General features: G+C 42.0%; 1 protein-coding gene across 3 annotated transcripts in view; it reads left to right on the top strand.

The window, feature by feature from the left end:
* LOC140487003 (chromodomain-helicase-DNA-binding protein 5-like) overlaps positions 1–18892 on the top strand; it is a 90026-nt gene that overhangs the window by 12224 nt on the left and 58910 nt on the right. For all 3 annotated transcript variants that reach the window (XM_072586337.1, XM_072586335.1, XM_072586336.1), the window contains exons 2-3: positions 10515–10672; positions 18219–18337. In XM_072586337.1, coding sequence (XP_072442438.1) covers positions 10515–10672; positions 18219–18337 — 277 coding nt within the window. The remainder of the gene's footprint in view (positions 1–10514; positions 10673–18218; positions 18338–18892) is intronic.

Below are 18892 nucleotides of genomic sequence, written 5' to 3' on the forward strand. Positions count from 1 at the left end.
CACTCACAATGTGGTCCCCTCTACATTGGGGAGATGAAACGCAGACTGGCAACTGCTTTGCAGAGCACCTACACCCTGTCAGTAAGAATGTGTGAGCTTCCTACCACTTCAGCACACCTCTATGTTCCCTGACCAACATCTCTGGTTCAGGCCTGCTGCAGTGCTCCAGTGAAACTCTGTGCAAGCTGGAAGCGCTGCATCTCATTTTTCACTTGGGGATTCTGCAGCCTTTGGGATGCTCTCATGTTAGGCCCTGAGCACCACCTCCCATTTGCTCACCCCAAGCCCTGACGCTAGGCCTTGTCATCACATGGGCTGTGACCACAGCCATCCCATTGTCAGCTATGAATGCTACCAGTTAACGGCTGTTGATTCCCCCAGGCTGACCTTTACCCATTCCTTTGATTTGTCCAACTGTTCTGTCTCTCTCTGGGCTCATCCCCACCTATTGTTTCCTCCTTCCCACCTTTAGGATAATCCTAGCTACAATCAGTTCAGAAGGGTCACTAGAACCGAAATGTTAACTCTGCTTACTCCAGAGCTGCTGCCAGAATTGCTGAGTTTTCCCAGCAATTTCTGTTTTTGTTTCTGGTTTCCAGCGTCCACAGTTTTTTTTTTCTTGTGTATATCGACTGAACTGTTAGAGGAGATAAGTTAAATATTAGTTGAAGCTTCAGCTACCTCAGTTAACAAGTTCCCATAGTTGCCTTTGAGATTTTCTTTGGATATGGCATGGCAATGTGCCCTGACTGTTTAGTTGACATGCAAATTCTGGCTCCAGACAAACAAAAAGTCGCAACACTTGCAAGGAGGTGTGAGGTTCTTGTTGCTTTTCCAGTTGTACTGAGAGTGAGGTGTGAAACTCTACTGAGTCTGCTTAGTCTTTTTTTCTCACACAGATTGGAAGATGTGCAATTAGCAACTCCCAGAACACCACCCTTCAATCTCTGATAAGAATTTAGTATTGCTTGAGCCAGCCACAGGCAAGCACACTGCAGTGCAGACGTTGGCCTTCTGAAGTGCTGTGACAAATTCAGATTTGACTCCTGAAATTACCGGTTATCTCCAGCACTCTTTTTCTGTCCTAAAGCAGTCAGAACTTGTTGGGTGGTCTGAGGACCCTTGTTTTACATGGCTGTTATTCATGTGTGAAGCTGTGCAGGCTGTTTGACCAGATGGGCATTGTAACAGAGCAAAGACCTTCCACATGGCATCCTTTCACCTATAACTGTCTGTCAGGATAGTCAGTGGGAGATGGAACCTGGCTCTAAATCTTTTTACCTTCATTCTCTTTCTCTCGTCACCAGTCCATATCATACGAGCATTAAAACTAAATGCAGTAATCTTCCGATCCATGGCTGAGATCAGCTAACTCGAAACAAATGAGAAATTTGAGACTGAGGTGTATTTTTCCCTGTGTAATCCAGCTCCTTTATAGCCTTAAATGGCTACGTTTGTGGTCCTGTTATTTGCTTTTTTGCCTCTAAGTCAGGTAGGTGTGCTTTTACCTCTCCATCCTGAAGACTTGAGAAGAAAATCTAAACTGGTACTCCAATATCTGAGGGAATGGAGCATCACCAGAAATGCTCCTTTTAAAGGCGCCTTTATGTCTGTCCTCCCAGTCAGATGGAGGAGTTGTATTATTTGAAGTTGAGCAAGGGATTTGTCTCTAGTGTCCTGGTTAATATTTATTCCTTGACCACTGTGACTAGGACAAAGTTAAAAATCGCACAGCATCAGGTTATAGTCAAATAGGTATATTTTGGAGCATTGCTCCTTCTCCATAACCATCTGATGAAGGAGCAGCGCTCCGAAAGCTAGTGCTTCCAAATAAACCTGTTGGACTATAACCTGGTGTTGTGTGATTTTTAACTTTGTACACCCCAGTCCAACACCAGCATCTCCAAATCATCATTAGGACAGATATCTGGACATTATCATATTAGTGCAGGTTTGCTGCATACTCTCAGCTGCTGCATTTCCTGCAACATGACCCACTGTTATGAGCGTCAGTGTCCATTGTCTCTCCGATAAATTTCTGCCGTGAACCTTTTGAGGGAACAGCTGATATTTGATCTGCAGGCCTTTATGTGTGAGATCTGGAGCATAAGATGTACTTCTGTTTTACCATGATTCATTAAGGAAGTAGTAGTTTATATGTAGCATTTGAAGGCGGGGGAGGCCATTCAGCCCTTTGAGCTTACGCAGTCATTCAGTGAGATCATGGTTGATCTGTTTACTGTCTCAACTACACTTTCCTGTTTGCCCCTAACCTTTTGGACTCTCTTGTCTATCAAAAATCTATCTAGCTCAGCATTTAATAACTTTAGTAACTAGCTGTCATTGCATTAAAAATCCTTCCTATCAAAAGGATGTTGTGAAACTTGAAAGGGTTCAGAAAAGATTGAAGGATGTTGTCAGGGTTGGAGGAATTGAGCTACAGGGAGAGGCTGAATAGGCTGGGGTTGATTTCTCTGGAGTGTCAGAGGCTGAGGGGTGGTGACCTTATAGAGATTTCTAAAATCATGAGGGGCATGGATAGGGTAAATAGGCAAAGTCTTTTCCATGGGTGGGAGAGTCCAGAACTAGAGGGCATAGGTTTAGGGTGAGAGGGGAAAGGTTTAAAAGGGACCTAAGGGGCAACCTTTTTCCTGCAGAGGGTAGTACATGTATGGAATGAGCTTCCAGAGGAAGTGGTGGATGCTGATACAATTACAGCATTTAAAAGGTATCTGGATGGGTATATGAATAGGAAGAGTTTAGAGGGATATGGGCCATGTGCTGGCAGAGTTGGGATGTCTGGTTGGCATGGGCAAGTTGGACTGAAGCATCTGTTTCCATGCTGTACATGTATATGACTAACATCCCTTTGAGAGAGGAATGAAAAACTCCCATTCTTAAATACCTCAACCTGCCAGCGTTAACTTGCCTACATTGAATTTAGACTGTGAACCTGGGAATAAGTGCATCAGCAGGCAGTATCTTCAGCAATGCCTCAATTGATCATGAGCCCACTTATTAACCAATAAGCAATCCTTTTCCACGCAAAATAAATTGTTGTTCCCCATGAAATTTGTATTCCTAAAAGTGTCCTGGTGAGCACAAAGCAAACAGCTCAGCTTGTCCAAAGGGAAGACAATATTGTAGTGGTCATGTTGCATGACTAGGAATCCAGAGGGCCAGGCTAATGCACTGGGGACATTGGTTCAAATCCCACTGGTCAAATTTAAATTCAATGACAGATAGTCTCCCTAATAGTGACCATAGAGCTAACAACGATTGTTGCTGAAACCCATCTGACTCACTGGATGATCTTTGGGACAGGAAGTCAGCCACCCTTACTTGGTCTGGCCTGCATGTGATTCCAGACCCACAGCAATGGGAATGACTCTTGAGAAATGGACAATAGTCACCCTGTGAGTCTCTGCTCACATCTTGTGAAATAACTTTTGTTTTTAACAAGTGTCTCTTTTACCACAACATTCTTATCCTGTGTCTCTTCGTTTTAGTCACCTCAACACGAGGGTACATTCTCATTATCTTCACCCTGTCAAGTCCCCTCAGGATCTTGTATATTTCAATTAAATTATCTCTCATTTTTCTAATCTCCAATGAGTATTAGTCCAATTTGGCCCACGTTTTCTTCGTAAGATGTAGTCTTCAACCCAGGAATGAGTCAAGTGAACCTTCTCTGAACTGCTCCTATAATTCTACAGTTATCAATAATTTTAATGAGATTGTTCAGTTATATTAAGTCCCACCTCTGGAGCAGGGGGGACTTGAATCCAGGATTCTACCTCAAAGGTAGGGAAATATGGCATCCTTGTGATTTATGACCTGATGACAGAAGAGCTCTAATTCTTTCAAATAACGAGACCAAAACTCAACATAATGCTCCAGATGCTGTCTCACTAAGGCATTGTAGAACTGCAGTGAATCTTTCCCTATCCATCAGTAATGAGACTCCTGACTGTTTGCTGCCCTACATTGGTTCCCTGTCTGGCAAGGTCTTTATTTCTTTTAAATTTTCAAGAGAATTGATTAAATGCTGGATGGGTTGGGGAAAAGAAAATACAGGGCTTTTGGAGGGAGGAAGCAGCAAAGTCAAATTATTTGAATAGAACTGGTACAATTATGATAGACCATATAACCTCCTTTGCAAAATCAGTGTGTAATTCACCCTCCTCTCAAACCCATCCATGGTATTGCCCCATCCTACCTCTATAACTGCCTCGCTCCCTCAAACCTTCCACGATCTCTAAACTGCTCCAATTTTAAGGAGATTTTAATTGCCTTACCATTGGTAGCCATACCTGCAGCTATCTGTGCCTGAACCCATTTGCCTTTCCTCTAATCCCAGCATTTTAAATCTGAGGATTTGGTCACCTGTTCTAACATCTACTGGTAGGACTTGATGTCAAATTGTTTTTGATAATGGTCCCATGAAATGCCTTGGGTGGGATGTTTTCCTATGAAAAAGTGCTACTTAGTGCAAGTTATTGTTTCAGGTGCCACGCTGTGCTTGTGAGTCCTGTCACTGTCATTCTGCTGCATTTCAGCGAGGAATGTTTGCGATGTTTTCATGACATTGACAGAGAAAATGTGAATGCCTCGAGCAGCCTCATCCCACACATGGTCTGCTTCTCACCCTTCCACACTTTGACTGATGTGATGCGTGTTTACAATGTCTTTTTGCATGTGCGTTTTGTCAAGTTCCCAATGTAGAGTTTTTAAATTTCAAGGTAGACTCCAACCCTCTGAGAGGGAATGCCTCATGATGTTGTACATTATTTTCAGAAATGGATTGGAGGGCAGTTCCCTTGTCTCTCCACACTTGGATCAGTATCTAGGTTGAGACAGTAATTCCATTACAGCATTTTTATCTTTGCACAAGGAATAATAAATTGTACAGCAGAGTGACAGTTTACTGACTGAATCCCATTTGCTGTCCTCTGACCATGAGCTGTTCTGCACTAGGACTCGTCTTTCTAACCTGGCACAGGATCATTAGGACAGCAGATTATTTTTTTCTGTTTCATTGTGGCTCTTTCAAATGTACAAGTTTTAAATGCTCCCAAATCGTATGGCACCTGGAGGCACCAGCACTGTTGACAAATGCTCCCTCGCAGGTCGTGGGCAGCCATTCTTCACACGAGTCTGTACAGAGAGCGATGATGGGCTGCCCAATATCTGAAGGCACAGTGCTCACTTACTCCCATACATGCATCCCTCCCCCATACCGTCTGCCAGTGACTTTAATGGTTTTAATGTTTTTAATAATGACTGTCAACAGGAGAGACTGAAATGAACTCTCTACCCCATGGATTACGACTATGAGCTGGAATTCAGGCTTACTTCTAATTTATCCTACAAAAGTATTTCATTGGCCAGTTACTCTTCAGAGGGTTGGTGTGGACTTGTGGGGCTGAAGAGCCTGTTTCCATACTGTAGGGAATCTAATCTAATCTAATCTAAACCGATTTGCGAGGTATTTAAAAATATTAATTGTTTCTATCTTTATTACTGACCACCTAAGTTTCTCTTTTCTTCTTCAGTTTCAGCTTTCAGCTTCTTTCTCATCCTCTTGCTTTTTGCCTTTTCTCCTTTGCACGCTTCTCTTTCCTCCTGCCCCACACAATGCTCATTCTGCTGTCTCTCTGGAACATGGTTGGATGTTCCTTGCCCTTTGCCCTCCTTATTGGTCAGTTTGTTTTCTCGTGTTCATTTGGAACATTGATCATTGGTCAAACCAACCTTGATGATTGCCCTCCTGTCGAGTTGCTGGTGTTTCTCTGTCAGTGATGTCTGCTTCAGTTAACCACGTTACACACTATTCCAGCAGGTAATCAGGCAAGGAAAACACATCCAACAATCAAAACACACTCTTACTTTCTGACTCAATCTTTTATCAACAGGCTCAAAGTAGGTTTGCTTGCAGAGAGACCTTTTTAATCAGCCTGTTTGGGAATTTTATTACATATCACTGGAACAGGTGAGACTTGACCTGCTGGTTTGGAGGTAGGAACTTTTATCACTGTGCCACAACAGCCTGTATTTTCGAATAAACCTGTTCCGAGATGTTATCACATACCTCTGGAGACATGAACATGAACCAGGGCCTCCTGGTGCAGGGGTAAGGACACTACCAATGCACCACAACAGCCCTTCATTTACTGTGAAAAATGGGATCATTATAACTAGTTGCTAGCATTTAATCCTCACTTTATATTTACCAGTTAGTCTGTTAGCCACATCTGGATTCTAAATTAGCCACATGTGGTTCGATGCAAATGCACTTGGACAGTAGTGAAATGGAGGAGAAATGTCCATCACAGTAAGACGTAGCCCATGCTGATAGTTGCAGATGATTCTTAGATATGTTGCTAAGTGAATCATTGATGTTATAGTACAGTAACAAAATAGCTTGTCATCACAGTACTCCATCAGTAAATGGCTGCCTGCATCACTCTGACCTTGAGTTAGGTACCGTCTTCTGCTATTGACGACCCAATGGCCTGAGTCACGTTGCTCTGTTGATGTTCTCTCCCGTCCTTCATCCTGTCAGACCGTGCTGCCTTTTTATTTTGTGTGGATTTCTTGAGGATTTGGAGCTTCCAGTTAGAATTAAACAAAGAATCACTGAGCACTCTGCATCTGGAAAATCTAGTTAAGTATCAGGTTTGTGTTCTGATAGTGGAAAAACTTCAGCAAAGTCAATAATCATAGTGCAGCCTTGAGCAGCAGAGATTGCTGAGGATAGCCGATCAATTTTTGGGTCATAAACCATTCAAGGGGTCATCCAGTTGGAAGTGAGGAAGAACTTTACTCCTCACATTGGAAATATAGCTTAAAACAATAAAGGATTTGTCCAAAAAAAAGTATAAAAATGAGTATTAACTTTTGTGTATGACATTGAAGAAATGGATTTAAAAATATCAATTGTACATAGCTTGTAACAATGAATTTTTCCACGTAGGAGCTATGTTAATGAGGGCTAATTAAAATACATTGTACCTACACTGGGCATGCTTGATGGGAGAGTTTAGGTCGAGCTTTACTCTGCAGTTAACCCATGCTGGTTCCTCATCATGAATAAGTCAATGTAGAGGCTGCTTTACTTTTTAACTTATCCAGTGCTGAGCCGTGAGTATTGGAGACTGTTCATGGATACCCTGGTGTGGTGTGAAAGGTGGGGAGCGAATCATTTTTGAACGCTGCCACCTCTCACTTTTGAAGAAAGCAATCTACTGTAAAACATATGACATAATGTACACTGACTTACAATGTTTTGAATATGAGCACCATCTTCTATCATGGTATTGAATCCAAGCACCTTGATTGAACTGCAGCCTGTAACTTGCTCTCTGTAACACTTAGTTATATAATGTGCACTGTTGATCATTTATTTCAACAAAGGATATTGATAACTGTAGCAGAAATAAACTGCAAAAGCAATGTATAGAATGAATTCTCTTTCTGATTAGATTAGGCTATGGTCTGGGTTTGTACAATGGACATATTTGTGGTTTTACCTTCCCTTTCATGTTCGCAATGTAAGTCAAGTTAATGTTGCAATAAAGCTAATCTTACACAGCAAACTTCCACAAACGGTAGTATAATAACAGCCTGTAATAAGAAACTGTTGTTGCGATATAGGTTGAGAGATATATAATGACCAGAACACTGAGGAGAACTCCTTATTCTTTGAGAAGTCCATTACATCCCTCTGAAAGGGCAGACAGGGCCTTGATTTAACGCTGCAATGATGAAGAACACATGGCCTCCTAGTTTACTCAAGAGTTAAGAATATTTTTAATCAACCTGATTAGATATGTTTGGAGGAGGTGGGACTTGATCCCGGGTTATATGGCCCAGACAGGACATTGTATGGAGAACCACCAGCATGCCCCAAGGACATGTGGTATCTTGAACCATGCAGGACAGTAGGGTCTGTAGGCAGTCAGCCAATCTCTGGCCAGGCTTCACTGGGCCATATTTTAATGGATGTGTGATAAAGTTGTTGTTTATTGTCTGTTCATATTGCTGCAAAGAGTCGTTTGACCACCACCTGTTGTGGTCCTTAACTTTTATTCTGCAATGAAAAGTTTGTATTTAGAAAGATAATAAAGCTTGCATTTGTACAGCACATTTTATGACTTCAGGATGTCTCAAAGCTGGGTGCAACAAATGAATACTTTTGAAAAGCAGACACTGTTGCAGTGTCGGAAATGTATTGGGTTGCTCTTTCTTACAAGAGTTAATCTTCAGTCAGCCACATAGCTTGTGCATCTGGTTGGATGGAAGCCAGACAGAGTGGAGGTTTCAGCCTTGATTCCAGAAAGGACAGTTATGAATCCTGAAGTTTTACAACAATTATGTGACTTTAATCATTTTTCTTCATACCTGCTCACATGTGACAGATTATTGAAATTTCAAAGCATCGAAACAAATGGTGGCGAAGGATATCAGAAATGACACACTCATTGTTCACCTAAGGACAGCAGAAAATGCAAGGAGGGATGTGCTATAACCATTTTAGCTTAGAGTAAGGACATGCTGGAGTTCTTTTGAGGAGGTAACTGAACCTGTGCCTGAGGATAAAGGAGATGATATCCTTTGGTTAGGTGACAAGAAATTTGTTAAAGTTACACATGTGAAGATTTTAACAAAGATTACCACCCAGATAATTAATGACAGCTAAACCTGCTGGGCATGTTAATCAAGTGGGAAAAGCTCTGTCTGGGTTCCAGTGGTTAAAGGAACATTTCATAAGAGTCTATTCTGGGTTCCTCACTGTTCCTAATGCAGTTGGAGAAGAATAAGCATTAACTCTGCTGTTCACATTAGTATATTCAATAGGTAAATTTGGCTAATATTTGATCTGGTTTTTGTGGTTAACAGTTATAATTCTTCAACTTAAAAAAACCATTCTGCTGCAGTTTTCTGTCCCAAATCCTTATATGTCAGGCTTGGGAGTAAGTCAGAAGGCTGTCACAACTGTTGGAAATCTCTGCATTCCTCTAGTCCTACAACCGTTCGGATCTCTGCTGGTCCAATCCTGGCCACTTTCATTCTTGGATTTTTCAGCTGCCTACGCCCCATATACTGGACGTGCCACCATAGTCCTCTCCACTTCTCCACTCACCTAAAGGCACTCTTTAGGACCTATCTCCATAAAAGGAAGCCAGATCAGCACCTGGTGGAGAAAGGAATAAGCAGAAGATTATCCCCTTAGGGATTGCTGGCAATTTATTTTAAAGAGATGAATTTTTAAAATGACAAATGGAATAACTGAAGGACAAGATTTCACATTTTAACAAGGCTATTGAACCAAACTAAAATCAAACATTGACCAAATATTTCATTTCACAGGCAACTTGTATAACAAACTAAAGAGAAGGTATTTTTGCATCAATTAATGAATAGAATTGAAATATGATGTACAAAATGTTTTAGCTTTATGCCATACTTCTGGGAGATGTTTAGCAATGCTAGATTAGATCTCACCTTAGTCCTAGCTCTCCAGCAGGCTCACCCCTCTCTTCCTTGCCAGATTGAATCCTGAAATCGCTCCACTCAGTCTGTGTATTTCAGAAATGACTTTCACTAGCAAAACCCACCTCAGTAACATCTTGTTCCCTGCATCTCTATTACTCCTGTTCCCCTTTTGTTTTGAACAGAAAATTAACTTTTTTACAAACATTTCCCTTAGTTAACACGAGAGCAGTTCACGTTGCTCCTCACAGCATTAGTTTCCAGACAGCAGTGATTCTTTCTGTCGCTTTCTCTCTCTGTGCATCTGTGTCTGTCTCCAAAAGCAGCTGTCCCTTCTGTTTGTCATGGTGTTAAAATTGTTACTTGTGTTTCAATATATTTCAGAATAACTTTATTTCACCGTGGTAACTAGATCTCGTGGGCCAGTTTCTGGGTGGAAGTTTAGCAACCCCACCATTTCTCCCATACCATGGACATTCAGTGTTGTCGTAAATTGAGAGACATATTAAAACGTAACTGTCATGTAAAGTCTCACATTTATAACAGTATGCTAATAGAATTAAATGGAGAATCATGGGTAAAAGTTTGTATGGAGAATGATCATTGGGACACTAATTGAGTCATGTGACTTCTGTAATGTGTGCATTTTTAAATATCTTTCTAATCTTTTGCTCATGTTCTCATTTCTCCATGTGTGTTCTTTTGTCATTTTATATGATTATGCTCCTGTAAAATTCTTGGGATATTTTGTTGCCATAGAAGTGCTATATAAATAAATGCAAGTTGTTTGTGTTCAGCAATATCTTTAAAATATTTTTGTCCTTTGTTGAATTTTTCTGTCTTTGTAGGCCAGGATATTGTTTTTGTACTTAGTGAGCGACTGTGATCTGTAATTGGTAACTGATACGCACATCATCATTGTCTTAACTAAATTATTTTCATGTCTTTCCTGTGTGGAATCCAGACTAACACAATTTAGCCCTTGGTTGAACCCTGAAAGTCTGTCTTGATTTTTACAGAGGAAGAGGAGGAAGAAGAGGAGGAGGAGGAGGAGGAGGAAGAGGAATGTCGTGAAGTAATGTTTTCTGAAGAAGAGCCAGCCAAAGTGAAGAAAAAAAGGAAACCACGGAAACAGAAAGAGAACAAGACGCCCAAAATGAAGAAGCGAAAGAAAGAGGTAACAAATGTGGGGTGATCTACAGATGAAGACACTGAGAAAGAAAGTTGGACTCTGAGGCAGTTGGGGGAAGAAAAGAGGATTGCAGCCATATTGAAATTGGGAGATGAAGGAGAAATTGCAGTGAGGCCAGGGGTAATTGGGGGATCTGGGTGAGAAATTTGTTTTTATTCATTCATTGGATGAGGGCATCGCTGACTCGTCCAGCATTTATTACCCATCCCTAATCGCCCAGAAGGCAGTTAAGAGTTAACCGCCAGATCTTTATTTGTTGGGTACTCTTTTTGTGAGCGCAGCGTAGATTATAGGGTGATCCCCCAAGTGTTTACAGTTGTGAAAGGATGGGCAGGACAGGTGGGTTCAGACTGCTTCTAGGTGAGGGGATCAAAAGCAGGTCACAGCAGAGACAAGGTTCAGAAGAGATGGAAGGTAAAATTGCTCCTCTCTCAATTGAGAGGTTGCCGAGTTCACTCCTTCATCCACGAAATAATATTTGACATTCGATTGATGGGAGGTTGCTACGGGGTTGGAAATGAGACATCGCTTATTTGGAGGGTGAAAGTCAGGGTTTGAGTGATGTGTTGCCATGTTGCAACTACTATTTATTGAGGGTGTTGCTGTGAGGTAATATCTTCCAGGGTAAAATCCTGGAAGTGATAGTATCAGCATTGAGAATACAGTTGTCTTATTGTTACAGAAACTGCACAAATTCTGATTTTTAAGAAGCTGGTCTTGGCCAACGGAAAGATATTTCATTGAGAATATGTTCACACTTCTCTGTCATGTCCTTCCCAAGTTGCTTGCCAACTAACCACTGTCTAGGCTTGAAATAAAAGAAAGCTTTGCATTTATATAGTGCCTTTCATGACCTTGAGACAGCCCAAAGCATTTTACAGCTAAGGAAATTACTTTCCAAGTACAGAGTTTGTGTTCTCACAAACAGCAGTGAAATAAAAGGTTGGATATTGATTGATAATATTGCCTGGAGAGGGATAAATATTGGCCAGGGATTTGGGTCGTCCACTTGAGAGGCCTGACAGGGGCCTCCAATTAATGTCCCATTGGAGGGTCACCACCTTTGACAGAGAAGCATTCCCTCAGTACTGCACTGGGACTGTGGCCCTCTGTTGGATGCTCCTGGAAAGGGGCTTGAACCCACAATCTTGTGATTGAGGCAAGAGTGCTCCCCACTGAACCATGGCTGGCTCAGCCTAGTGCAGGGCTGCCTTACGAATCACAAATTGGCGTTGGGACAATCTGAACGATTTCCTCCAGCTGCTGGCTCTCCTTTTTATAGCAGTTGAAAATTGGCCCAGTTATGTGAAGTTTAATTCAACTCAGAGGCTGGTTTAAAAATATATATATTCCTCAAATCCCCTCTTAACCACCTGATCTTTACCTTAAAAGTGTGCTGCCTGGTTATTGAGCACTCTGCTTAGTGGGAAAGCTTCTCCCTATCTACCCTGTCTGTGCCCTTCATACTTTGCACACCTCAATCAGGATCCCCCTCAGTCTTTGCTGCTCTTAAGAAAAACAATCCCAGCCTATCCACTCTCCCTTCAGAGCTGAATTGGTCCAGCTGGCAACGTCCTGGTGAACCTCCTCTGCATGCTCCACAGTGTAATCACATCCTTCCTATACTGTGGCGACCAGAACTGCACACAATACTCCAAATGTGGTCTAACAAATGTTATATGTAGCTCTGTTGTAACCTTATTGCTGGGACAGTTGCTGATAAATTGAACAGTAGATGAAGATACTGGGGCTTTTTCATAATCTCGAATCATTTCCATTCTGGTGAATTTCCCCATTTGTTTAAAAATTACTTGAGGGATATTTCAGCAATACTTGATTTTCAGGAACAAGCCATTTGTTTGTGAAAGCTGCTGTTTCTCCCTGACCTTGCCATAAGAGAGTGTTTTTTTTTGCCTTGTCCTTTTCTGAAGACGCTATTGCTATAGGGCAGGCTTTAAGAGTTGTTTCTTGACACATTGACCAAATCACTTACAAATGTAGAGTATTGGTAAGTTACGACCACAGGAGATGACCCAACTATTCCTATCCTTTAGACATGATCCAGGGAAGCTGGCGATGTTTATAACAGACCTGGCTGAAATTGGTCTCATTGCAGAGATGTTGAGGGCCGTTTCCTCTCCCCAGCACTGTAACTTCCCCATGCCTACAATAGTCCAGGAACCCTGCTACCTCTAATTTTCACCTATTGCACATCCTCAACATTTACATGTATTTTTTTTCTAATTAACTTGTTCAGAGTTGTTATACACCTTATGGGACGGCTGGGACTTGAACCTGGGCCTTCTGGTAAGGATATTTCAAGAGTCATCTTGACATTAATTGTTTCACCGTTGAGCATGTTACTTCCAGTTGACGAGGTCCTAAGCTCTGGAATCACTGTGTTAAACCTCCACCTCTGTCTCCCAGCAGAAACAGCTGCTTCACACCAAGCTGTCAGTCACCTGCCTTGTTATCTGGGTGTGAAATTATTTCACCGATGCAACACTATAAGAAACTAATTCCAATTGGACATTTGCTAATCAATCTTTTCAGAGTTGCTATTACATACATCTGGAAGAGGTGGGATGTGGACCTGGCCCTCCTCGCTCAGAGTTCATGTTTAAATGCAAATCAATACCAAACAATATTTGGCATAAGTGAGGTCTTGTGACTTTTATTCCTCCAGTTTCCCAGCCCACCCATTCAGACTGCTGTATACATGAATTCCTGGTTGTGACATTACAAACTCAATAAAACCTGCTTAATATTAGAGTCTGAAATAGGAGCAGATAGAGACCATTTGGCCTATTGGGCCTGCTCCAATGTTCAATGTGATCATGGGTGATATGAATTTCACATTCCTACCTACCCCTGATATCCCTTGATTCCCCTGCATAACAAGAATCTCTCCACCTCTCTTAAAAATATTCGGTAACCCACTTGCACCAAACTGAGGCAATGTTCCAAAGTGTCTCAGTTCTCCCTGAGGAAAGAATTTCCTTCATCTCTGTCCTAAAGGAGAGTGCCTACTTTTAAAACAGGGCCCCCTAAGTGCTGGACTGACACACAGGAGAAAGCATCCTTCCCACATCCACCTTGTCAAGACCATTCAGGATCGTACATGCTTCCATCAAATCATCAGTCCTTACAAACACCAGTGGAAACAAGCCCAGCCTGCTAACTTAACCTTGTAAGGCTATCCACTCCTTCTGGGTGCCAAGTAGCCTCTCCAGTGCTTGTACAATTGAAGCAGTTAACTGACACTCAAGAAGAGACCTATCTGCTGCCTGTGATCTTGCTACTTCAGCTACCCAGATGACCTTGGAGAGTGTGTGCTTGAATTTTTGATACCTTAGGAGCTTAAAAGGAATAAAAACCTGCTTGGGTCCCTGCTAACGTAGTTTAGTTAGTTAGGAAGGTTCTCCGAGCTTTCGTTGCTTAATTTGAGCTTTCATTTTGATAGGACTGTACATTTCCCTCTTTCCCCATTATCAGTGTTGGCCTAAGAGGGCATTTGTACTACTTTTCATTGTTTACTGATTGAGGCAACTGTCATTTTTTTTATTAGCCCATCGGAGGAGGCTCCATCTGTATTACTAATTGGTGGTTAAGTCTGGGCCCTTGCAGGAAGTGATATAGTCTGGTTGTGTTTGGTTTGACATCAAGAACAAGAGTTGATGAACTTTGTGCTCAAGGTGACAAAGTGATTTGTTCCTGGAAGTCCATCCAAACAACTTTCAGTTCTGAAGGAGGGTCACTGGATTCAAAATGTTGACTGTTTTACCAGATGCTGTCAGACCTGTTGAATTTCCCCACAATTTCTTTTTGTGTGTTTTGGATTTCCAGCATCCTCCGTTCTTTGTTTGATCATTGCTTGCAAGCTCTGCATCATTTGTGTGTGTAACTTGTTCCAGACTATGGTACTGTTTCTGCCCTGAAGTCCATGAGAATCTAAAATTGGCCACCCTATCCCTGGCATAGTAACGATTTGGGATGGGCCGGCAAGAATGAGGGCGGTATCAGCCTTAGTTCCTGCCTGTGGTCGTCTTGGTGTCCTGGGTCCATGTCACTAGAAGCAGATATTCTGCTGTTTATGTGACTTTGCTGTGTGCACTTGTCTTTTATTTAACAACTTTAACATTGGAAGGTGTTTTAGTGAATATAACTATGTTATCAAACAAAACTTGATCCTGACTTACATGTGATGTCAGGGCAGGTGACTAAAACTTTTCTCAACCATGCGTACTTTAAGGGTCAGCTGAAAAGTGAAGGTGTGGTTTGGGGGTGGGGTGGAGATTTAGAATGCAAATTCAAAAGCTTTAGCACCCAAGTAGCTGAAGACAATGTCACCTACAGTGGCCAATTAAAATCCCCTTTCTCCAGAGGCCACAATATTGAGGAGCACAGGTAATGTGGAGAGTTGAGCAACTGGAGGAGGTTGCAGAGATGGGTAAGGCCTTGGAGGGTTTTGAAAATGAGGATGATCGTTTTAACATCTTTGTTAAATTTATGTTGCAAAGGTGTATCACCGTTGGTAACAAAGCGATCAGAGTATCTAAGTAAAGCAAATAATCTTACAGGGCACTAATGAGGTCTCCTTACCCAAGAAAGAACCTATTTGATCCACAGCGGGGTTAACCAGGTTAGGTCCTGGGAAGAGCAAATTGTCCTAAAATGAAAGATTGAGTCAACTAAACCTACGTTTCCTGAGCTTTGGAAAATGAGGTGCAATCTAATTGAAAAATATAAAATTCTTAAGGTGCTTGACCGAATTGATTCTGATGAGATGTTTTCCTTGGGTAGAGAATCTCCAACAAAGGGCCACAAACCGAAAATAAGCTGTTATCCATTTTGGACTGAGATGAGGGGAAAGGTTTTCACTGAAAGTTGTGAATTTTTGGAACCCTGAGGTCAATGGATGCTACATTCACAAGAGTATTCAAGGGAGTTCAATAGATTTAAGTAGTAAAGGAATTGAGGAACATAAAGCTAGCCTGGGAAGGAGGGGTTGAGGTGGAATATCAGCTACAATCTTTGTGGGTGATCTACCCCAACTCCAGGTAATTAACGCCATTACGACGTGCAAGTATTTAATTAGTTGTAAAGTATTTTAGGAATTCCTGAGATTGTGAAGGGTGCTATGTAAGTTCAAGTCTTTCTGTTAATTTACCTGATTTCTATAGAACAGCCTTTCTTTAAAAGTGCCCGTGTGTGGGTTGTGGGTGACTGCAGCATTGGGCTAGGTCCTAGTGCGCAGTAGCCAGCTGTTACTGGCTGTTAGGGCTCGGAGTGAGGCCTGAGCAGCTGGTGGAATGTGAAAGAGTACCTGCTGATTTACAGCAGGCGAGAGGAAAAGACCAGCTTGGTTGTGTAACCTTGTGACGATATGATATTTGGAGAAACTTTGTGGACCTTCAAGGTACTTAATGAACCTGTGCAGTCTTTGCTTTTTTGGGGAGCAAGGGTACGGAAGAGAGGGGGAAATAGAAGCAGAAAATGCCGGAAGTAGCAGATCATGTTGTACCTCTGCAGGATGGAGCAAAGATGTTTGATATTGTAGGGAGTGGGAAAGGTTAGAGATGTTAACAGGGTTTTAAGCAATTACAGTGGGGGAAGGACAAAAGGGAGTGTTAGAGACAGGATGGAAGGCACGGGTGATTAATATGATGATGGAGACGTTGGTGTAAGTGAAAAGAAGATGGTAATGAGATAAGCAGAGAAGTAATTACAACTATAGATCCATTGCTTAGCTGCTGCAGTCTCAGAAACTGGAAGCAGTGGCAATTGCCTGAAATTGTTCGGTGCAGTGTCGAGTTTGGAAGACTGTAAAGTGCTTATCAAGAAATGATCTGTTGTTCCGAGCTAACCTCCGATGGTCTTGTGGATCAGGTAGAATCCCTGTGTCTTAGTCAGAAGTTGCAGGTTCAACTCCCACTCCAGGACTTGATGACCACGGAAGGTGTGTTTGTAACTTAGCCAAACAGGTTGAGTGTCAGTTTGTAAATTCCTCCAACCTATATCATTAGCAGGCAATAACGTAGAACATAGAACAATACAGCACAGAACAGGCCCTTCGGCCCATGATGTTGTGCCGAACATTTGTCCTAGCTTAAGCACCTATCCATGTACCTATCCAATTGCCGCTTAAAGGTCACCAAATGATTCTGACTCTGCCACTCCCACAGGCAGCGCATTCCATGTCCCCACCACTCTCTGGGTAAAGAACTTACCCCTGACATCCCCCCTATACCTTCCACCCTTCACCTTAAATTTATGTCCCCTTGTAACACTCTGTTGTACCCGGGGAAAAAGTCTCTGACTGTCTACTCTATCTATTCCCCTGATCATCTTATAAACCTCTATCAAGTCACCCCTCATCCTTCGCCGTTCCAATGAGAAAAGGCCTAGCACTCTCAACCTATCCTCGTATGACCTATTCTCCATTCCAGGCAACATCCTGGTAAATCTCCTCTGCACCCTCTCCAAAGCTTCCACAACTTTTCTAAAGTGAGGTGACCAGAACTGCACACAGTGCTCCAAATGTGGCCTTACTAAGGTCCTGTACAGCTGCAACATCACCTCACAACTCTTGAATTCAATCCCTCTGCTAATGAACGCAAATACACCATAAGCCTTCTTAGAAACTCTATCCACCTGAGTGGCAACTTTCAAAGATCTATGAACATAGACCCCAAGATCCCTCTGCTCCACCTTACTAAGAACCCTACCGTTAACCCTGTATTCCGCATTCTTAATTGTCCTTCCAAAATGGACAACCTCACACTTGACAGGGTTGAACTCCATCTGCCACTCCTCAGCCCAGCTCTGCATCATATCTAAGTCCCTTTGCAGTCGACAACAGCCCTCCTCACTATCCACAACACCACCAATCTTCGTATCATCTGCAAATGTACTGACCCACCCTTGGACTCTCTCTTCCAAGTCATTAATAAAAATTACAAAGAGCAGAGGGCCCAGAACTGATCCCTGCGGAACTCCACTTGTAACTGGGCTCCAGGCTGAATATTTACCATCTACCACCACAAAGAACTATCTACCACCGCAATAAAGAACAGAAGAGATTCATGCAGCCGTACGCTGGAAGAAAATGAAAGCAGAAAATGCTGGAAATATTCAGCAGATCAGACTGTATCTATGGATCAAGGAGCAGAGTTGTTTAATGTCTCCACCATGGCCATGCACAGGCTGCGATATGTATATGTATGATGCAACATTAACCCTGTCACCTTTGGGGAACCAATCAACCAATTAGCTGGATGGAACAGACTGTGCCAGTGACACACGGTTTGATCCTTTTATAGCTGGGATCAATTCTGAACTGTGGTGGAGATTGTGGCATTTTGGGTAGAGGGCACTCAAAGGAGATGACAATCATTTAAGGCTTTCAAATAATTAGCGAAGGAATGGGGAGATGAAGAAGCTGTCAGTTCTAGAATCTTGGAGGATGAATACTCAAGTAATCCAATTTCTTGGTCACAATCTGTTTCCCTCTTTTATTCTTGTTCTTCAGGAACAGAAGTCCTCCACATACTTAATGGATGATTGGGGTTTGGAAGATGTGGATTATGAATTCACAGAGCAAGATTACCACACTCTGACCAACTACAAAACCTTCAGTCAGTTCCTGAGGTACATGCTGCTGGAATAATTGTTCAATAATTTGAAAAAACCTTTCTTTTTGCTGTTCTGTTATATTCAGTTGTCTGTTGGTTTGCTTACATTCTCTGTGCAGTTCTGTGGCATTTGAACAGGATAAATTAGTTATTAAAAATAACTCTAGTTATTGGAAATAACTCCAATTGTGTTCAATCCCGATTTCCGAACCTTGCGATCTATTTGCTTTCCCAAATGCAATTTCCAGTAATAGACTCATGAAACTAAAACAGTTTCCAGCTCGTGTTTTGTCCCATGTGACACACACATCCCTTGTGATTCTGGCACAGTGAATTGTTCACTATATGCTGCTAATGGTGGGGTGCTTGTAGGACTGACCTTTCACAATACTGATGAGGTATCTTATGTGAAGACGCTACATTCTCTTTGGAAAGTTTTCATTGGAATGTCAGGTGTTCTTTGAGTGAAAGTGTTAGCTAATGTCTTGTTGGCAGCAGCAGGTCCAACATTAATTCTAAACATATACCCTCTAATTCAATGTTTTGATTTACCTTAATGTGTTTTGTATTA

This window comes from Chiloscyllium punctatum, chromosome 16 (genome assembly GCF_047496795.1).
Source record: "Chiloscyllium punctatum isolate Juve2018m chromosome 16, sChiPun1.3, whole genome shotgun sequence".
Classification (NCBI taxonomy): Eukaryota; Metazoa; Chordata; class Chondrichthyes; order Orectolobiformes; family Hemiscylliidae; genus Chiloscyllium; species Chiloscyllium punctatum.